Below are 22,494 nucleotides of genomic sequence, written 5' to 3' on the forward strand. Positions count from 1 at the left end.
CTTAATTTGATTTTGACTCCAATGGCATATCACGACATGTAAGGGGGAAGCTTTGCTTGACTCAGAAGCTAAACTGGTCATATAAAAAGACTCAAATCAAAGTTTAAGTATGTAGCCTTCATTTAAAGTATTTCTTTGATAATGCAGAAAGACCATATATAAGGAGTGGTGGAGAATGTTGTAATAATCCCTCTTCTTTTTGATGTTTTACTTTCTTAGAAAAACCAAGCCCACCTGAAAAACTTGGAGTAACAGGTGTATCCAAAGATAGTGTTTCCCTGACCTGGTTGAAGCCAGAACACGATGGTGGCAGCAGAATTGTACACTATGTCGTTGAAGCACTAGAAAAGGGACAGAAAAACTGGGTTAAATGTGCAGTGGTGAAATCAACCCATCATGTTGTTTCTGGTCTGAGGGAGAATTCTGAATACTTTTTCCGGGTGTTTGCTGAAAATCAAGCTGGTCTGAGTGACCCAAGAGAGCTTCTGCTTCCTGTTCTTATTAAGGAACAACTGGGTAGGTCTCATTTTATGTAAAAGCAAAATTTGAAATGGCCTGTATTGATTTTTAGAAACTCTTTTTCACCTTCATCTGACATATCCTTATTTTTCAGAACCACCTGAAATTGATATGAAGAATTTCCCAAGTCATACTGTATATGTTAGAGCTGGTTCAAACCTTAAAGTTGACATTCCAATTTCTGGAAAACCACTGCCCAAAGTGACCTTATCAAGAGATGGTGTTCCCCTGAAAGCAACCATGAGATTTAACACTGAAATTACTGCTGAGAACCTGACCATCAATCTCAAAGAAAGCGTTGCTGCTGATGCTGGGAGGTATGAGATCACTGCTGCCAACTCCAGTGGAACAACCAAAGCTTTCATTAACATCATTGTATTGGACAGGCCTGGTCCCCCAACTGGCCCTGTTGTTATTAGCAATATAACAGAAGAAAGTGTGACTCTCAAATGGGAGCCACCCAAGTATGATGGTGGAAGTCAAGTTACCAACTACATTGTACTCAAGAGAGAGACAAGTACTGCAGTCTGGACTGAGGTGTCTGCAACAGTTGCAAGGACCATGATTAAAGTCATGAAACTGACCACAGGAGAAGAATACCAATTCCGCGTCAAGGCAGAAAATCGCTTTGGCATCAGTGATCACATAGATTCAGCTTGCGTGATTGTCAAATTACCATACAGTAAGTTGTCAAACTTCTCAAAGATCCCAGGTTTTCACTCACGTACATGTTTTAAATGTCTGTACTAACCTAAGGGATTCCTGTCTTTTGTAGCAACACCTGGACCACCATCTACACCATGGGTCACTAATGTTACTCGCGAAAGCATCACCGTGGGCTGGCATGAACCAGTGTCCAATGGAGGCAGTGCAGTTATTGGCTACCATCTGGAAATGAAAGACAGAAACAGTATTTTGTGGCAAAAAGCCAACAAACTGGTCATCCGTACAACTCACTTCAAGGTCACGACAATCAGTGCTGGACTTATTTATGAATTCAGGGTCTATGCAGAAAACGCTGCTGGTATTGGAAAACCCAGCCATCCTTCTGAACCAGTCCTAGCCATTGATGCCTGTGGTATGTATTTTCTATAAGAAGGATGATTCTGACTACTTAAAAATGCAAATCTTATTTCTGCAAAGCAAAGCATTGTTGACAGAAGTTCTACTGATTTGCTTTCTCTTATTTCCTCAGAACCCCCAAGAAATGTCCGCATCACTGATATTTCCAAGAACTCTGTCAATCTTTCATGGCAACAACCAGCTTTCGATGGAGGAAGCAAAATTACAGGCTATATTGTTGAGAGACGAGACCTTCCAGATGGCAGATGGACCAAGGCCAGCTTCACCAATGTTATCGAGACTCAATTCACTGTCTCTGGCTTGACTCAGAATTCCCAGTATGAATTCCGGGTCTTTGCTAGGAATGCTGTTGGTTCGGTCAGCAATCCATCGGAGGTTGTAGGCCCCATTACATGCATCGATTCTTATGGTAAGCATTTTTAGAACTTTGAATCCCAATAGCATTTTAACCCAAGATCTTTCCTTACTTTTTGTGGTCCTAATGTATAGAATAACTTTGACTATGCACCTTAATTCCTTACTCTCTCTCAGTCTCTTAACTGTAAAATGTGAGATTTGGACTACAGGATATCTAAAGTCCTTTCTAACTTCAACCTTTTAGAATTCTTTGATGGTATTTATGAGTTGGCGCTTTCCCTTTTTTCCATTTTAAACTGAGAATTAATAATTAAAACCATAGTTGAGTGCTCAGAGAATATTCCTTTTACATAAACGAGAGACTAAACAGAGGCTTTAATGATGATAATATTAGCAGCAGCTAACATATACTGGGGACTTTTCATGAATTCTCTGCCTTAATTCTAACAGCCCTAATATTATCCCATTTTACAGAAGAGAAACTAAGGTTTAGAGTGCTTATGTAACTTTCCCAACATCAAGTAGCTCATCAGTATAGAGTGGGAATTCAAGGAGACAGACTCCAGAACTCCCTCTACATTGCTCATTCTAAAATACACATACTTGACAACTGTAGAAGATAAAGACCACATTCAACTCAACAGCAGTCTCAAAATTAAAATTTCATGAGGGCTAGGTACCCTATGATACTCTTTTTAAAAGTTTCCCGTGTTCAAGGAGTCTCGGTGGTGTCTGGGCAGAAGGATCCACTCCTGTTCTCATGCTGAGAACCTCAAGGCTGCTCTTTATGAATCAGACATTGTGAACACTGTTGCGAGACTGTGAAGCAAGACAAATTTAGTTCTCAAATTGAGTTTCTCACAAGTCCTAAGCTTCTAATCAACGTGGAAGAAAATCTGCCCAGTGAAATAGTCTGTGAGTAAAGAATTCAGACTTCAAGAGTCAGACATGAACATCCAACACTCAGATATCAGTGAACTGGGAAGGGAAGGTAACAAGAAAAGAAGATAGAGGAAAAGAAAGGAGAATCTGAAATGAAAGAAAATGTATAATGCTCTCATTACCATATCCCATTTTATCCTTGGAATTAAATACCTGATAGACTTTAAAATACATTTCAAAGGCATGAAGTCCTTGTGCAGTTAGTGTGTCATTGAAGGGCAGAGCCTCCTTACAACCTTTCTTTCCCATCTTGAATAGAAGCATGGCTTGTAAAATTTAACTGTTTAAAATAATAGGTAAATAAAATTAGAACTATCAGGTAAAAAAAAAAAAAGTAGTATATTACTTAATAAAGGCCAATGGCCTTACTTTGAACTTGCAGTTATTTTTTCCATACTTGTGATCTTTTAAATATTTCTCATCTATTTCACTTGCAGGTGGACCGGTCATTGATTTGCCTCTAGAATATACAGAAGTTGTCAAATATAGAGCAGGTACATCTGTGAAGCTCAGAGCTGGCATTTCTGGGAAACCTGAGCCTACAATTGAGTGGTATAAAGATGATAAAGAGTTACAAACCAACGCACTGGTGTGTGTTGAAAATACCACTGACCTGGCATCTATACTCATCAAAGATGCAAATCGCCTTAACAGTGGAAGCTATGAACTAAAACTAAGGAATGCCATGGGCTCAGCCTCAGCCACCATCAGAGTACAGATCCTTGGTAGGTGCTGATTATAGGCCAATATCATATTTTGTTATCTAAAACTTAGCAATTTTAAATGAGTAGTCTTGTAAAAAGTACTGACATATTGTTTCATTCTTTCATTAACAGACAAACCAGGACCTCCAGGTGGACCAATTGAATTTAAGACTGTCACTGCTGAAAAGATAACTCTTCTCTGGCGCCCTCCAGTGGATGATGGCGGTGCAAAAATCACTCACTACATTGTGGAAAAACGTGAGACAAGCCGTGTAGTGTGGTCTATGGTGTCCGAAAATTTGGAAGAGTGCATCATTACAACCACCAAAATTATCAAAGGAAATGAGTACATCTTCCGGGTTCGAGCTGTGAACAAATATGGAATTGGCGATCCACTGGAATCTGATCCAGTGATAGCAAAGAATGCATTTGGTGAGACATAATTTCATTAGGAAACTGAAATCAAATGCTTGAAATTTTTACAAATAAACTATCCTGCTAGTTTGTGAATATGTTTTCTTAGAACAATTTTTATTTTCTTTTGTCTCACATCTCCCCTCATTATCATCCTTTTCATAAGATGAAAAGTATAATAAGTAAAATTACTCTTCTTGCATAGGATTTGAAGATTGAAAGATAGAATTTATCAGTGGTGTTGATCTTTCAAACTCCTTTTCCTTTTCTTTCTGAATAGTTACTCCTGGGCCCCCAGGCGTACCAGAGGTGACACAGATTACCAAGAATTCAATGACTGTTGTCTGGAGCAGGCCAATTGCTGATGGTGGTAGTGAAGTGAGTGGCTACTTCCTTGAGAAAAGAGATAAGAAAAGCCTAGGATGGTTTAAAGTCCTGAAGGAGACTATCCGTGACACCAGAGAGAAAGTGACAGGACTCACAGAAAATAGTGACTACCAATACCGAGTTTGTGCTGTAAATGCTGCTGGCCAGGGTCCATTTTCTGAACCATCTGACTTCTACAAAGCTGCTGATCCTATTGGTAAGTGCTCATAAATGCCGCATCTTTGCTATGTCTCTTTGAGGTCACTAAATTGTACATGATTGAGTATTTATCGTATTATGAATGGTCATTCCAGACCCTCCAGGCCCACCAGCTAAGATAAGAATTGCAGATTCAACCAAATCATCCATCACCCTTGGCTGGAGTAAACCTGTCTATGACGGAGGCAGCGTTGTTACTGGATATGTTGTCGCAATGAGACAAGGAGAGGAAGAAGAATGGACTGTTGTCTCTACCAAGGGAGAGGTCAGAACTACAGAATATGTGGTATCTAACCTGAAACCTGGAGTCAACTACTACTTCCAGGTATCTGCTATAAACTGTGCTGGACAAGGAGAACCTATAGAAATGACCGAACCCGTACAAGCTAAAGATATACTTGGTATGTACCTGTTGGCATGGTTGTGTGTGTGTGTTATTAGAGTGCTTCTAAGAAATTGTTCATTTTCTTGCTTTAAAATTCAAAACATATATCCATTTTGTGTCTACAGAGGAACCAGAGATCGACCTAGATGTGGCTCTCAGAACCTCTGTTATAGCTAAAGCCGGTGAAGATGTACATGTGTTGATTCCCTTTAAAGGCAGACCTCCACCAACTGTCACATGGAGAAAAGATGAGAAGAATCTGGGCAGTGATGCCAGATACAATATCCAAAACACTGATTCATCTTCCTTACTAATTATTCCTCAAGTCACTCGCAGTGATACAGGAAAATATATTCTCACAATCGAAAATGGTGTTGGTCAACCAAAATCTTCGACTGTGAGCGTTAAAGTGCTTGATACACCAGCTGCCTGCCAGAAGCTACAGGTTAAACATGTTTCTCGAGGCACAGTCACTTTGTTTTGGGATCCTCCTCTCATTGATGGAGGATCTCCCATAATTAACTATATCATTGAAAAGAGAGATGCCACCAAGAGAACATGGTCTTCAGTGTCCCACAAATGTTCCAGTACATCCTTTAAGATAACAGACTTGTCAGAGAAAACTCCATTCTTCTTCAGGGTTCTTGCAGAAAATGAAATTGGAATTGGAGAACCCTGTGACACTACAGAGCCAGTGAAGGCTGCTGAAGTACCAGCTCCCATACGTGATCTCTCAATGAAAGACTCCACAAAGACATCTGTTACCCTGCACTGGACCAAGCCTGACTTTGACGGTGGTAGTGTCATCACAGAATATGTTGTGGAAAGAAAAGGTAAAGGTGAACAAACATGGTCACATGCTGGCATAAGTAAGACCTGTGAAATCGAAGTTGGCCAACTTAAGGAACAATCAGTCCTGGAATTCAGAGTGTCGGCGAAAAATGAGAAAGGACTAAGTGATCCTGTCACTATTGGGCCAATTACAGTCAAAGAACTTATAATTACACCTGAAGTTGACCTGTCAGAAATCCCTGGGGCACAAGTTGCTGTGAGAATTGGGCATAATGTGCACCTGGAATTCCCTTATAAAGGAAAACCCAAACCATCCATCAGTTGGCTAAAAGATGGTCTGCCATTGAAAGAAAGCGAGTATGTTCGTTACAGTAAAACTGAAAACAAAATTACTTTGAATATTAAGAATGTCAAGAAGGAGAATGGAGGGAAATACACTATTATTCTTGATAATGCAGTCTGTAGAAACTCATTTCCCATTACAATCATCACACTTGGCCCACCATCGAAGCCCAAAGGACCCATTCGATTTGATGAAATCAAGGCTGACAGTGTCATCATGTCATGGGATGTGCCTGAAGATGACGGAGGAGGAGAAATTACTTGCTACAGCATTGAGAAGCGGGAAGCTTCACAAACTAATTGGAAGATGGTGTGTTCAAGTGTTGCCAGGACAACTTTCAAAGTTCCTAATCTAGTCAAAGATGCTGAATACCAGTTTAGAGTTAGGGCAGAAAACAGATATGGAGTCAGCCAGCCACTTGTCTCAAACATTATCGTGGCAAAACATCAGTTCAGGATTCCTGGCCCCCCGGGAAAGCCAGTTATATACAATGTGACCTCTGATGGCATGTCACTAACTTGGGATGCTCCAGTGTATGATGGTGGTTCAGAAGTTACTGGATTCCATGTTGAAAAGAAAGAAAGAAACAGCATCCTCTGGCAAAGAGTTAATACAACACCCATATCTGGAAGGGAATATAGAGCTACTGGACTAATAGAAGGCCTAGATTACCAGTTCCGTGTATATGCTGAAAATTCTGCTGGCCTAAGCTCACCCAGTGACCCAAGCAAATTTACATTAGCTGTTTCTCCAGTAGGTAAGTAATTGAACGTTATTCAAGCATATTTAATTCAGCAAATGAATGTGTTACTAACAAATCAAACACTGCTTTTCTTCCATATATCACCTTCCCACATTATCTTCTGATCACTGGAGAGCAGGTCAAATAAAGCAAAGGAAATGATTTTAAGTCAACCTAATAAAATAAAGTTCTTTTTAAGGACCATGCTACAAAAAAATTAAAATTAAAATGAGTTTGAAAGATTTATTCACTTTTTCTCCCACTGCTAATGAAGAATTGATTATAGAAATGATATGATTTAATTTAATGCATTTAATCTCCATATAATTTTTTAGACCCACCTGGCACTCCTGACTATATTGATGTCACCCGGGAAACCATCACCCTTAAGTGGAACCCACCATTGCGTGATGGAGGGAGTAAGATTGTGGCCTACAGCATTGAGAAACGGCAAGGGAGCGATCGTTGGGTCAGATGCAACTTTACTGATGTCAGTGAATGTCAGTACACAGTCACAGGACTTAGTCCTGGGGATCGATATGAGTTCAGAATAATTGCAAGAAACGCTGTTGGAACTATAAGTCCGCCCTCCCAGTCTTCTGGCATTATCATGACAAGAGATGAAAATGGTAAGCATTTACAACTGATTTCCAAATATGATTAAAACCATTCACACTTCTTAAAGATACTTTTGCTCCCTGGTCTGTAAAGGAGGGAGGGGGAGGACAGGAACCTCATTTCATACAGATTGCCCAGGATTGTTATATGGATGAATTAGATTTTCTACCTTTCAGGTGAAGAGAAGAAAAAACAATATAATTGGCATCAATTCTTTTTACCATGACTTGTTTCATTTCATTCCCATATAAATAGCATGCAAGTGGGAATGAGTTTTTAGTTTTGACTTCAGTCATTTACAATAAAGAAAAACACTCTCAAGAATAACTCTCAAGCTTTACTGAAGTTACCAAACTACAACATACACCCAAAAGTACAATCATCATTTTGCTTGAGCACAGCTGATAACTTCTTATAGGAACCTGTTTGACTATACAGCAGCTTTAGGAAGTAAAGGACCTACAAATGTTTCTCTTTTTATAAGTGACAATGCAAGATTAATAACATGACAAACATAAAAAGGAGATAACCTAATAGCATGCAGATGTTCAACTCCATAATCTAAATTCTCAATTATGAATCTTACTTTCGTAATAGCCTTTGGTAACACAGGATAAACATTACCTTCTATGCTTTAGGATGGTGCTAACGAAAAACACATTTATGTTTTTATTAAGCCAAACTAACACGTATTATTTCTATTTTTTTTTATAGTTCCACCAACTGTAGAGTTTGGCCCTGAGTACTTTGATGGTCTCATTATTAAGGCTGGAGAGAGCCTAAGAATTAAAGCTTTGGTGCAGGGACGGCCAGTGCCTCGAGTAACTTGGTTCAAAGATGGAGTAGAAATTGAAAAGAAGATGAATATGGAAATAACTGATGTCCTTGGATCCACCAGCCTTTTTGTTAGAGATGCTACCCGGGACCATAGTGGTGTATACAGTGTGGAAGCCAAAAATGCATCAGGCTCCACAAAAGCAGAAATTAAAGTTAAAGTACAAGGTACTTCGGAAATAGTTTCTTAATCTTACAATTTACAGGTCTTGGGATAGAGACATGCCTGGTTGCATTTTAATGGAGAAGAATAAATAAACTAACTCTAGAATCTTTTTCTTACAGATACACCAGGAAAAGTAGTTGGGCCAATAAGATTCACCAATATTACTGGCGAGAAGATGACACTGTGGTGGGATGCTCCTCTCAATGATGGCTGTGCTCCCATCACTCACTACGTCATTGAAAAACGGGAAACCAGCAGACTTGCTTGGGCACTAATTGAAGATAATTGCCAAGCCCACAGCTATACTGCCATTAAACTAATAAATGGCAATGAATACCAATTCCGTGTTTCTGCAGTTAACAAGTTTGGTGTTGGGAGGCCACTTGATTCTGACCCAGTGGTTGCTCAAATACAATACAGTAAGTGTCTGTTTTTACTAAGTGGTATTGTGTCAAAAGATTAACTTCCAACCAAACATGTCTAATTTGTTTTCATTTCACAGCTATTCCCGATGCTCCTGGCACTCCAGAACCTAGTAACGTAACAGGCAATAGCATTACGCTGACATGGACAAGGCCAGAATCAGATGGTGGCAATGAAATTCAACATTATATCCTCGAAAGAAGAGAAAAGAAGAGCACGCGATGGGTAAAAGTGATCAGCAAACGACCAATCGCTGAGACAAGATTCAAAGTCACCGGTCTGATAGAGGGTAACGAGTATGAATTCCATGTCATGGCTGAAAATGCTGCAGGAATAGGACCTGCAAGCGGTATCTCAAGACTAATCAAATGTAGAGAGCCAGTCAGCCCACCAAGTGCTCCTACTGTGGTCAAAGTGACAGATACATCCAAGACAACTGTGAGCTTGGAATGGTCTAAGCCAGTGTTTGACGGAGGCATGGAAATAATTGGCTACATTATTGAAATGTGCAAAGCTGACTTAGGAGACTGGCACAAGGTAAATGCAGAGGCATGTGTGAAAACAAGGTATACAGTCACTGATCTACAAGCAGGCGAAGAATACAAATTCCGGGTTAGTGCTGTCAATGGTGCTGGGAAAGGAGACAGCAGTGAAGTGACCGGCACAATTAAAGCAGTTGACCGATTAAAAGCTCCGGAGTTAGATATTGATGCGAACTTCAAGCAGACTCATGTTGTTAGAGCTGGCGCCAGTATTCGCCTCTTCATTGCCTACCAGGGTAGACCTACTCCTACAGCTGTATGGAGCAAACCTGACTCTAACCTCAGCATTCGGGCTGATATCCATACAACAGACTCCTTTAGCACCCTCACTGTGGAAAACTGCAACAGAAATGATGCAGGGAAATACACCCTTACTGTAGAAAACAACAGTGGTAGTAAGTCAATCACATTCACTGTAAAGGTGCTAGACTCTCCAGGCCCACCTGGCCCAATCACGTTCAAGGATGTGACCCGCGGATCTGTTACACTGATGTGGGATGCTCCTATCCTTGATGGTGGTGCCCGAATCCATCATTATGTGGTAGAAAAACGAGAAGCAAGTCGTCGTAGCTGGCAGGTTATCTGCGAAACATGCACTCGTCAGATCCTCAAGGTCAGTGACCTGACAGAAGGTGTTCCATACTATTTCCGTGTTTCTGCAGAAAACGAATATGGTATTGGTGAGCCCTATGAAATGCCAGAACCAATCGTAGCCACAGAACAGCCTGCTCCACCTAAGAGACTTGATATCATTGACACAAGCAAATCCTCTGCAGTCTTAGCTTGGCTTAAACCTGACCATGACGGAGGCAGCCGGATCACTGGCTACCTCCTTGAAATGAGACAAAAGGGATCCGATTTCTGGGTTGAGGCTGGTCACACCAAACAGCTGACTTACACAGTGGAGCGCCTTGTTGAGAACACTGAATATGAATTCCGTGTGAAGGCCAAAAATGATGCTGGCTACAGTGAACCCAGGGAAGCCTTCTCTTCTGTTATCATCAAGGAGCCTCAAATTGAGCCCACTGCTGATCTCACTGGAATTACTAATCAGCTCATAACTTGCAAAGCAGGAAGCACATTTACCATCGATGTCCCAATCACTGGTCGTCCTGCTCCCAAAGTAACATGGAAGCTTGAAGAAATGAGACTTAAGGACACAGATCGAGTGAGCATCACAACAACAAAGGACAGAACCACCCTGTCTGTAAAGGACAGCATGAGAGGTGACTCTGGAAGATACTTCTTGACCCTGGAAAATACAGCTGGTGTGAAAACATTTACCATCACAGTTGTGGTCATTGGAAGGCCAGGTCCAGTAACTGGCCCCATTGAGGTCTCATCTGTCTCAGCTGAGTCATGTGTCCTGTCATGGGCTGAACCTAAAGATGATGGAGGCACTGACATTACTAATTACATAGTTGAAAAGCGTGAATCAGGCACAACAGCTTGGCAGCTTGTCAATTCCAGTGTCAAGCGCACTCAGATTAAAGTCACTCATCTCACAAAATACATGGAATATTCTTTCCGTGTCAGTTCAGAGAACAGATTTGGTGTCAGCAAGCCTCTAGAATCAGCACCAATAGTTGCTGAGCATCCATTCGGTAAGAAAAATAAAAATATTTCAAAGTCCATTATTAAATAGTTCCCCTGAGTATTATCAGTTGTATTCATATTTGATACCTTTGTTTATATTTAGTCCCACCAAGTGCTCCTACAAGACCTGAAGTCTACCATGTGTCTGCCAATGCCATGTCTATTCGTTGGGAAGAACCCTACCATGATGGTGGCAGTAAAGTCATTGGCTACTGGGTTGAGAAGAAGGAACGGAACACCATTCTTTGGGTGAAAGAAAACAAAGTGCCATGCTTAGAGTGCAACTACAAAGTGACTGGTTTGGTAGAAGGACTAGAATATCAGTTCAGAACATATGCACTCAATGCCGCAGGTGTTAGCAAAGCCAGTGAGGCTTCAAGACCTATGATGGCTCAAAACCCAGTTGGTATGTATCAATGGTTAATGGGTTCATTCACTTATTACCATCATTATTATTGGTACTAAAATTCAGGGTTGCATTTTTAAACTTAATTTTTCATCCCTTCCAGATGCACCAGGAAGACCAGAGGTGACAGATGTTACAAGATCAACAGTGTCACTGATTTGGTCTGCCCCAGTATATGATGGAGGCAGCAAGGTTGTGGGCTACATCATTGAGCGTAAGCCAGTCAGTGAGACTGGAGATGGTCGCTGGCTGAAGTGCAACTATACCATCGTATCTGACAATTTCTTCACTGTGACTGCGCTCAGTGAAGGAGACACTTACGAATTCCGTGTATTGGCTAAGAATGCAGCAGGAGTAATTAGCAAAGGATCCGAATCTACAGGCCCTGTCACTTGCCGAGATGAATATGGTAAAAAAAAAAAAAAAAAAAAATTTTAAGTTTTTTCAATGTTAAAGGCTCTTTTAAATTATCATAATTTATGTGAAAAACTGCCCTATATGTATTCACATCTACTTTTTGCCTCTGACAGCTCCACCCAAAGCTGAACTGGATGCCAGATTACAGGGTGATCTGGTTACCATAAGAGCAGGATCAGATCTTGTCCTTGATGCTGCAGTTGGTGGCAAACCTGAACCCAAAATCATCTGGACCAAAGGAGACAAGGAACTAGACCTCTGTGAGAAAGTCTCTTTGCAGTATACAGGCAAACGAGCCACTGCTGTGATCAAGTTCTGTGACAGAAGTGACAGCGGAAAATACACTTTAACAGTGAAGAATGCCAGTGGGACCAAGGCAGTGTCTGTCATAGTCAAAGTTCTTGGTAAGCATGTCAAATGTCCTTTTGTTTTTCATAGCATTTTCAAGTGTGGGTAGGAAAATGGAACTAGATCATTGCTTGCCATTACACCTGTTTCAGATTCCCCTGGCCCATGTGGAAAGCTCACTGTCAGCAGAGTAACAGAGGAAAAGTGCACTTTAGCCTGGAGCCTTCCTCAGGAAGATGGAGGAGCAGAAATAACTCACTACATCGTGGAAAGACGTGAGACTAGCAGGCTCAACTGGGTGATTGTTGAAGCCGAATGCCCAACACTATCCCATGTGGTTACCAGACTCATCAAGAACAATGAATACATATTCCGAGTGCGGGCAGTAAACAAATATGGCCCTGGTGTGCCTGTGGAATCAGAGCCAATTGTAGCCAGAAACTCATTCAGTGAGTATTGACACTTTTAAACAACTTGATAGTTAAATATATTGAGATCAGGGGTAGAGGAGGACAATCATACAGAGTGATTTTGTGTAATTCTGACCATCCTTATTTTCATAAAAATATAAACAGCTATTCCATCGCAACCTGGCATACCTGAGGAAGTTGGGGCTGGCAAAGAGCATATCATCATTCAGTGGACAAAACCTGAATCTGATGGAGGCAATGAAATCAGCAACTACCTAGTAGACAAACGTGAGAAAAAGAGCTTGCGCTGGACACGTGTCAACAAAGACTACGTGGTATATGATACCAGGCTGAAGATTACTGGCCTCATGGAAGGTTGTGATTACCAGTTCCGGGTGACCGCAGTGAATGCTGCTGGTAACAGTGAACCTAGTGAAGCTTCCAACTTCATCTCATGCAGAGAACCATCATGTGAGTTCCAAGAATCACACATTAACCTAATGCCCATCAAAACCATGTTATAAATAGTTTTCCAACATACCATTTCCAAGACCTTCTAGAATTTGTGAATAATCTAGAAAAGCATATGCTTATTAGAGAGATCTTAAGTATAGCTAAGTCAGCTATTTTAACTACTACTTCCATTGGTAAGTTAGCACATTGTTGAAAATTATTGCAGTATTTTACAGTCTTTGTAAAAAATAATTTTACTACTAATATGGAAGATATATATTTTATAAATATTCCTAAGAATGGAAAGAAATGTGGTACAGTGATAACTACTAAAAAGAATAACAGTCTCTTTTAAGAAGATCATAAAGTTTAGTATTTTAATAAGTACCTAACAAGATTATTGTCACAAGACTTCAAAAATAAGTGACAAACCCTTGAGCAGATTTTAAGCTCATAAACTAAGAGTAAACCATTGTGACTGAATAGGGGACACAGAATAAACCCATTCCTGTACTCACTAGAAATGTAGAGGTAACAAGTGATATTAACCCTTTGAAAGCTGAGCAACTAAGGAAAAGTCCCTGAGAACAAGTATTTTAAGCAATGAGGTGAGCCAGAAGAACCCAGAATAGCTAGCCACGGTAGCAGGAAGCAAACCTCGTACCTTTCTAAGAAAGTGTGTTTTTAAATACAGTAATGATGAGGATAATAATATAGCATACAGTGCTGCCCTACAGCCCCCAGATTAGCTAAATTACACAGATTATCTTGGTGAGTGTGGACAAAGAACAGTAATGCCTTACACTTCTAGGGATAGAAGGATCAGAAGAAAGAAAAGATCAGTTAACCACATACTTGTAGGTTAAGATGCAAAGATTGTAAGTTATTATAAGTTATATATGATATTATAAGTTAACTTGTGTTTCTTATGGCTAGTAAGGATACATCTTCAATGAATCCCACTTTAAAAATTTTTAACCCTTTACTAAATAATGGCCTTTGGAAATACTGAATTTAATAAATTGTAAGGTTTTTTTCCTTAAACCTTAATTACAATATCAAAAGACCTTTTGAAATACTGGTGGGAGGGGGGAGAATAATGCATTTATGAGTCTTGAAAACCAAAAATACAAACCTCAAAGCTTCCTTATTTGCATCATATCTGAATCCCCCTTTTTAAATCCACAGATACCCCTGGACCACCCTCTGCTCCGAGAGTTGTGGACACCGCCAAGCACAGTATTAGTTTGGCATGGACCAAGCCCATGTATGATGGTGGCACTGACATCATTGGATATGTTCTTGAAATGCAAGAGAAAGACACTGATCAGTGGTACCGAGTACATACCAATGCCACAATAAGAAATACTGAATTCACTGTGCCAGACCTTAAAATGGGCCAGAAATACTCCTTCAGGGTTGCTGCTGTGAATGTGAAGGGTATGAGTGAATACAGCGAGTCAATTGCTGAAATTGAGCCTGTGGAGAGACTAGGTATTTGTAATATAAGCTTTTAAGTCAATTATTTTCTCATCATACCTGTTCATGAATTAATTAAGTTTTGACATTTACTTTCCAGAAATACCAGACCTAGAACTTGCAGATGATTTAAAGAAGACTGTGACCATCAGAGCTGGGGCGTCATTGCGCCTGATGGTGTCTGTATCAGGAAGACCCCCTCCCGTCATTACCTGGAGCAAGAAGGGCATCGACCTTGCAAACCGGGCAATTATTGACACCACTGACAGCTACTCTTTACTTATCGTAGACAAAGTTAACCGGTACGATGCTGGAAAATACACCATTGAAGCTGAAAATCAATCTGGCAAGAAATCAGCAACAGTCCTTGTTAAAGTATACGGTGAGTATTGGCCTTAAAAATGACTATGCCAAGAGTAGATTTCTTTAAAAAAATAATAAAAAACATTTTGTCCTATGATTGATCACCTTTCTAGGGAGAAACAATGTTGAATACATTTTCCCCCATAAAAAAAACAAAACAAAAAACTATCAAACAATCAGCAAATAAGTATGAATCTTGCATTCTGTTTTGGTTTTTTTCTTTAGATACTCCTGGCCCCTGTCCCTCAGTGAGAGTTAAGGAAGTATCAAGAGATTCTGTGACCATTACCTGGGAAATTCCCACAATTGATGGTGGAGCTCCTGTCAACAATTACATTATTGAGAAGCGTGAAGCTGCCATGAGAGCATTCAAAACAGTAACTACCAAATGCAGCAAGACACTTTACCGAATTTCTGGACTTGTAGAAGGAACCATGTACTATTTCAGAGTGTTGCCAGAAAATATTTATGGCATTGGGGAACCTTGTGAAACATCTGATGCAGTTCTGGTCTCAGAAGTACCTCTGGTGCCTACAAAGCTAGAAGTGGTCGATGTCACCAAATCAACGGTTACTCTTGCCTGGGAAAAACCACTCTACGATGGTGGTAGCCGACTCACTGGATATGTTCTGGAGGCCTGCAAAGCTGGCACTGAGAGATGGATGAAGGTTGTCACCTTAAAACCCACAGTCCTAGAGCACACGGTTATTTCCTTAAATGAAGGTGAACAGTACCTATTTAGAGTAAGGGCACAAAATGAGAAAGGTGTTTCAGAGCCAAGAGAGATCGTGACAGCCGTAACTGTACAAGACCTCAGAGGTATGTACCAAATTGCCAAAAGACATCAATAATAGGAGGTAAAATTAAAAACAAAATTCTGAATTCATGATACTTTGTCATTAGAAATAATGCTTAGGAATAAATGCCTACTTTCTTTCTCACAGTGTTGCCAACAATCGATCTTTCTACAATGCCTCAAAAGACCATCCATGTCCCAGCTGGCAGACCAATAGAGCTGGTGATACCAATCGCTGGTCGCCCTCCTCCTGCTGCTTCCTGGTTCTTTGCTGGTTCTAAACTGAGAGAATCAGAGCGTGTCACGGTTGAAACTCATACTAAAGTAGTTAAATTAACCATCCGTGAAACCACGATCAGAGATACTGGAGAATATACACTTGAATTAAAGAATGTAACTGGAACTACTTCAGAGACCATTAAAGTTATCATTCTTGGTAAGGATGTGTGACAACGACATGCAAGTTGCTGATGTCCAGTCACCCAATTTTGATTTGAAGTGAAAATTAACTTCCTGGATTTCTTTCTCTTTCATAGACAAGCCTGGTCCACCAACTGGGCCTATTAAAATCGATGAAATTGATGCTACTTCAATAACCATTTCCTGGGAACCACCCGAATTGGATGGCGGTGCTCCACTGAGTGGTTATGTGGTAGAACAACGTGATGCCCATCGTCCAGGATGGCTTCCAGTGTCTGAATCAGTGACTAGACCGACATTTAAGTTTACCAGACTCATTGAAGGAAATGAGTATGTGTTCCGGGTGGCTGCAACAAACCGCTTCGGGATTGGCTCTTACTTACAGTCTGAGGTCATAGAATGTCGCAGCAGCATCAGTAAGTCCTTAGACCCTTAAGTCTCCCATTCTCCCCACCTGATTCTGAATGTTAACAGAAAGGAATTTGTTTTTACTATGGCCTAAGCAAAAATAGGTCACAGATTTAAGCCCAGGGTCTTTCTAAGGTTTCTAAATTTTCTTGGAAGTTTTCAACATGATTAATTTTTTTTAATGAAAGAAAAGGAAGATGAAAGGGAGGGAGGAAGCCAGGAGAAACTAGCTAGGTCATAGTGAGAAAAGAATACAGAATGTGTGCTTAATAAAGGTTTATAAAATAGAAGAAAATGAGGAACCTCAAGAAAATTACAAAAATGAAAACATTGGAAAAAGAGTCACAAACCTTACATACTATTTAAAAAGCTAAGACACAAAGAAATATAAGAGTCTTTAATTTATTCCCATTGCCATGTGTTTACCCCTGTCTTACTGCAGGTATTCCTGGGCCTCCAGAAACATTACAGATATTTGATGTCTCCCGTGATGGCATGACACTGACTTGGTATCCACCAGAAAATGATGGTGGCTCCCAAGTGACTGGATATATTATAGAGCGCAAAGAAGTGAGAGCAGATCGATGGGTCCGTGTAAATAAAGTACCAGTGACTATGACACGGTACCGTTCCACTGGCCTTATTGAAGGCTTAGAATATGAACACCGTGTCACAGCCATTAACGTCAGAGGGACCGGAAAACCAAGTCGTCCTTCCAAATCCATCGTTGCCATGGATCCAATTGGTAAATACATTTTGTATAAGTCAATGTATTAAGGTATAATTTAATGTAGTAAAATCTATCCTTCTGAAATATGTGATTCTAAGTTTTCAAAAGGTCCTGTTGTAGAACCACCACCACAATCAAAATATAGAATACTTCCATCAGCCCAAAAAGCTCACTTGTTACCAAACCTCTCCCCACTCCAGCCCCTAGAAGCTTTTGGCAGGTAACTTTTTATATTCTCCTCTTGAGTCCAATGCCCCACTCTTAAAAAAGGGACTTATATTCCCTATATCAGTGTTAAATTTTTAGAACAATATCTCCTAAAGCACTCTAAAAGCTGATGATAAATGCAAGGTGGTAGTAGTAATCATAAAGCACATTTAAGACAAAGGAAAATGCAAGCATTTTGAGTGTTTTTAACTGATAATAATGAATAAAATTTTAATTAAAAATATATTCTAATGCAAACAGTTCATCTTTACACAACTCATTGAATGTTAGGTGGCATAGTTGATTTTCAGCTTTGCAGAAACTTTAACAATATGTTGTCTTATTCCCAGCTCCTCCAGGAAAGCCGCAAAACCCAAGAGTTACTGATACAACAAGGACATCAGTCTCCCTGGCCTGGAGTGTTCCAGAAGACGAAGGAGGATCTAAAGTCACAGGCTATTTGATTGAAATGCAAAAAGTAGATCAACATGAATGGACCAAATGTAACACCACCCCAACTAAGATTCGGGAGTATACTCTAACACATCTACCTCAGGGCGCTGAATACAGATTCCGTGTCCTAGCGTGTAATGCCGGTGGACCTGGGGAGCCTGCTGAGGTACCAGGAACAGTCAAAGTCACTGAAATGCTTGGTAAGACATATGATCATTTACTTTCTACTATGATTGTCTTAAGATTTATTTCTTACCATCCACCCCATAAAAATGCTAATTGTAACTGGATCTTTTTTCCTAGAATATCCTGATTATGAACTTGATGAAAAATACCAAGAAGGTATCTTTGTAAGACAAGGTGGAGTCATCAGACTTACCATACCAATCAAAGGAAAACCATTCCCAATATGTAAATGGACCAAGGAAGGCCAAGATATTAGTAAGCGTGCCATGATTGCAACCTCTGAAACACACACTGAGCTTGTAATCAAAGAAGCAGACAGGGATGATTCTGGCACTTACGACCTGGTTCTGGAAAACAAGTGTGGCAAGAAGGCTGTTTACATCAAAGTCAGGGTGATAGGAAATCCCAACACTCCTGAAGGGCCACTTGAATATGATGACATACAAGCTCGCTCTGTAAGGGTTAGCTGGAGACCCCCTGCTGATGATGGCGGTGCTGACATCTTAGGCTATATCCTCGAGAGACGAGAAGTATCGAAAGCTGCCTGGTATACCATTGATTCCAGAGTCCGAGGTACATCTCTTATTGTAAAAGGCCTCAAAGAGAATGTGGAATACCACTTCCGTGTTTCAGCTGAAAATCAGTTTGGCATAAGCAAACCTTTGAAGTCTGAGGAACCAGTCATACCAAAAACACCACTGAGTAAGTAATCTTCCAACCACAACACTGTAAAAATTCTTTTGGTACTCTTGTTTTGTAAGCCATCAGCTTACAAAATATGGGATTGTATTCTTAACACACATTTCCTACTTTATATCCAGATCCTCCAGAGCCTCCAAGCAATCCTCCAGAAGTACTCGATGTGACCAAGAGTTCTGTCAGCCTGTCTTGGTCCCGGCCCAAAGACGATGGTGGTTCTCGAGTTACAGGCTACTACATTGAACGCAAGGAGACATCAACTGACAAGTGGGTCAGGCACAACAAGACTCAGATAACAACCACAATGTACACAGTCACTGGGCTTGTTCCTGATGCTGAATATCAGTTCCGCATCATTGCACAGAATGATGTTGGCCTGAGTGAGACCAGCCCTGCTTCTGAACCAGTTGTTTGCAAAGATCCATTTGGTAAGGAGAAAGTTTCTAAAGGGTTTCAAATCAAAGAGGCAAGCCATCTTTGTTCTTTCTCTTTTATTTCAGCAGTAACACTGATTCCCTTTGCAACTGTTTTAAAATATTTCAGACAAGCCAAGCCAACCCGGAGAACTTGAGATTCTTTCAATATCCAAAGATAGTGTCACTCTACAGTGGGAGAAACCTGAATGTGATGGTGGCAAAGAAATTCTTGGATACTGGGTTGAATACAGGCAGTCTGGAGAGAGTGCCTGGAAGAAGAGCAATAAGGACCGCATCAAGGACAGGCAATTCACAATAGGGGGTTTGCTAGAATCTACTGAATATGAATTCAGAGTTTTTGCTGAGAACGAGACTGGGCTTAGCAGACCTCGAAGAACTGCTATGTCTGTAAAGACTAAACTAACATGTAAGTTGGCATTAGTTCTCTGCTTATAATCTATAAACTAATAAGCCTTAATATTTTACTTTCTCTTACTAAGTAGATATCTAGAAAACATTCTTGGAGAGCAAGTGTTTGGGCAGAATCACTGACTTTGGCATATATGCACACATGAAATAGTCAATACATTCAACAGGAATTCATTCCAAGCACATAACCTCAGTAGATGTTAGGTGCAGAACGTAAGTAAGGCCAAAGATACTACAGATTTATAGAGAGAATTCATACTTCCCCAAATCCCTATACATTTTTTGTTTTTTAGAGAAAGAAAGTGAGAGCAAGAGTGGGGCAGGGGCAGAGAGAGGGAAAGAAAGAATCCCAAGCAGGCTGAGCATGGAGACCAATGCAAGGCTCAATCTCATGACACTGGGATCATGACTTGAGCTGATATCAAGAGTCAGACGCTTAACTGACTAAGCCACCCAGGCACCCCACTCCTATATGTTGTTGATGTCTCCCAATGTAAAGATAAAAGTCACTCTACATAATAATGTAATGATGTGCCCACTGAATCCCAATTTTCCATAGGACCCCAGGAAAAGCACTATGAAATTTTTAAGAATTAGACTCCTATATAAATCATGGTATCTAATAAAGTGTTAGTCAAAAGGATAAATTCATTCCTGATATATAACAAAAGAGGATTACAGATTCAGTAGCAAAAATAATGCATAATATTTCTTATCTTTCAGCTGGAGAAGCTCCAGGAGTGCGCAAAGAATTGAAGGATGTTACCACCAAGTTGGGCGAAGCTGCTCAACTCTCATGCCAGATTGTTGGAAGGCCTCTTCCTGATATTAAATGGTACCGATTTGGCAAGGAGCTGGTACAAAGCCGGAAATACAAAATGTCTTCAGACGGACGCACACATACTTTAACAGTAATGACAGAGGAACAGGAAGATGAAGGTGTTTATACCTGCATAGCTACTAATGAGGTTGGAGAGGTAGAAACCAGTAGTAAGCTTCTCCTGCAAGCAACACCGCAGTTTCATCCTGGCTACCCACTGAAAGAGAAGTATTATGGTGCTGTGGGTTCAACACTTCGACTTCATGTTATGTACATTGGTCGTCCAGTACCTGCCATCACTTGGTTCTATGGCCAGAAACTTTTGCAAAACTCAGAAAACATTACTATTGAAAACACTGAGCACTATACTCATCTTGTCATGAAGAATGTCCAACGTAAGACTCATGCTGGGAAATACAAAGTTCAGCTCAGCAATGTTTTTGGAACAGTTGACGCCATCCTTGATGTAGAAATACAAGGTATTTTGTTTTAGTTCTCTATGTGTGTGTGTGTGTGTTTACGAAAAAATAGATCTCAGGAGACACACTACAAAAAACAAAACAAAACACACTACAATTGTATTTTTTTCCAACAGATAAACCAGACAAACCCACAGGACCAATTGTGATAGAAGCCCTATTGAAGAACTCTGTAGTGATCAGCTGGAAACCGCCTGCAGATGATGGAGGCTCCTGGATCACCAACTATGTGGTGGAGAAATGTGAGGCCAGAGAAGGGGCTGAATGGCAATTGGTGTCTTCAGCCATCTCAGTGACAACCTGTAGAATTGTAAACCTCACAGAAAATGCTGGCTATTACTTCCGAGTTTCAGCTCAAAACACTTTTGGCATCAGTGACCCTCTAGAGGTTGCCTCAGTCGTGATCATTAAGAGTCCATTCGGTAAGACCTCTACAATATTCATATGGCAAAATTCCATCTTTACATAAAAGTCTGGTTAACAGAAAACTTTTGAAAGGAAGCAGTCAAGACTCAGGCAAAGTGCAAGCACCTTTTATCCCATTTAAACTGAATTTCTGCACATCGTAAAGGGCAAAAACAAACCCTATCTTCTTTAAAAAGAAACTTTGTGTTTTGATAAGTTTCTTAGCATAAAGTCGTTAGTCTAAAAATAAGTTTCTTAGAATAAAGCATTTCATTTTTCTGGAATATTTATTCCAGTTATTCTTAGATCTTTGGGTTCATAAAATTTTATTTTTATAAACTAAGCTTTTAATAGAGCTGCTTGTTTCACCTCATGACACTAATCTTTTTTGTTTCTTTGAAACAGAAAAGCCCGGTGCTCCTGGCAAACCAACTATTACTGCTCTCACAAAAGATTCTTGTGTTGTGGCTTGGAAGCCACCTGCCAGTGATGGAGGTGCAAAGATCAGAAATTACTACCTTGAGAAACGTGAGAAGAAGCAGAATAAATGGATTGCTGTGACAACAGAAGAAATTCGAGAAACTGTATTTTCAGTGCAAAACCTTATTGAAGGTCTTGAATATGAGTTCCGTGTGAAATGTGAAAACCTAGGTGGGGAAAGCGAATGGAGTGAAATATCAGAACCCGCCATTCCCAAATCTGATGTCCCAATTCAGGCACCACACTTCAAAGAAGAACTGAGAAATCTAAATGTTAGATATGAGAGCAATGCTACCTTGGTCTGCAAAGTGACTGGTCACCCAAAACCTATTGTGAAATGGTACAGACAAGGCAAAGAGATCATTGCAGATGGATTAAAGTACAGGATTCAAGAGTTTAAGGGTGGCTACCACCAGCTCATCATTGCAAGTGTCACAGATGATGATGCCACAGTTTACCAAGTCAGAGCTACCAACCAAGGGGGATCTGTGTCTGGCACTGCTTCCTTGGAAGTGGAAGGTAAATACTTCAAATCTATAAACATCAGTTTGGTGCTAGATGACATATTAGTTAGGGTTCATGGGGGGTGGTTGTTACACTTCAATAGTGTTGGGTATTGCTAAATTATATATTCTTTCTTCTTTT

The 22,494-nt window shown here is 40.3% G+C and overlaps 1 protein-coding gene across 1 annotated transcript in view; it reads left to right on the plus strand.

Annotated features, from left to right (window-relative positions):
- The window catches only part of TTN (titin), a 269,934-nt gene that overhangs the window by 237,159 nt on the left and 10,281 nt on the right, over window positions 1-22,494 (plus strand). The window contains exons 278-308 of the mRNA XM_029934316.1: window positions 220-516; window positions 614-1,201; window positions 1,295-1,597; window positions 1,715-2,011; window positions 3,339-3,626; window positions 3,738-4,037; window positions 4,300-4,602; window positions 4,700-5,005; window positions 5,115-6,881; window positions 7,202-7,495; window positions 8,199-8,486; window positions 8,604-8,903; window positions 8,987-11,053; window positions 11,149-11,451; window positions 11,555-11,860; window positions 11,982-12,272; window positions 12,369-12,665; window positions 12,792-13,097; window positions 14,268-14,573; window positions 14,659-14,940; window positions 15,147-15,740; window positions 15,866-16,153; window positions 16,254-16,553; window positions 16,988-17,290; window positions 17,833-18,135; window positions 18,239-18,823; window positions 18,943-19,248; window positions 19,364-19,663; window positions 20,389-20,964; window positions 21,081-21,386; window positions 21,775-22,368. Coding sequence (XP_029790176.1) covers window positions 220-516; window positions 614-1,201; window positions 1,295-1,597; window positions 1,715-2,011; window positions 3,339-3,626; window positions 3,738-4,037; window positions 4,300-4,602; window positions 4,700-5,005; window positions 5,115-6,881; window positions 7,202-7,495; window positions 8,199-8,486; window positions 8,604-8,903; window positions 8,987-11,053; window positions 11,149-11,451; window positions 11,555-11,860; window positions 11,982-12,272; window positions 12,369-12,665; window positions 12,792-13,097; window positions 14,268-14,573; window positions 14,659-14,940; window positions 15,147-15,740; window positions 15,866-16,153; window positions 16,254-16,553; window positions 16,988-17,290; window positions 17,833-18,135; window positions 18,239-18,823; window positions 18,943-19,248; window positions 19,364-19,663; window positions 20,389-20,964; window positions 21,081-21,386; window positions 21,775-22,368 — 13,944 coding nt within the window. The remainder of the gene's footprint in view (window positions 1-219; window positions 517-613; window positions 1,202-1,294; window positions 1,598-1,714; window positions 2,012-3,338; window positions 3,627-3,737; window positions 4,038-4,299; window positions 4,603-4,699; window positions 5,006-5,114; window positions 6,882-7,201; window positions 7,496-8,198; window positions 8,487-8,603; window positions 8,904-8,986; window positions 11,054-11,148; window positions 11,452-11,554; window positions 11,861-11,981; window positions 12,273-12,368; window positions 12,666-12,791; window positions 13,098-14,267; window positions 14,574-14,658; window positions 14,941-15,146; window positions 15,741-15,865; window positions 16,154-16,253; window positions 16,554-16,987; window positions 17,291-17,832; window positions 18,136-18,238; window positions 18,824-18,942; window positions 19,249-19,363; window positions 19,664-20,388; window positions 20,965-21,080; window positions 21,387-21,774; window positions 22,369-22,494) is intronic.

This window comes from Suricata suricatta, chromosome 3, assembly GCF_006229205.1.
Source record: "Suricata suricatta isolate VVHF042 chromosome 3, meerkat_22Aug2017_6uvM2_HiC, whole genome shotgun sequence".
Lineage (NCBI taxonomy): Eukaryota > Metazoa > Chordata > Mammalia > Carnivora > Herpestidae > Suricata > Suricata suricatta.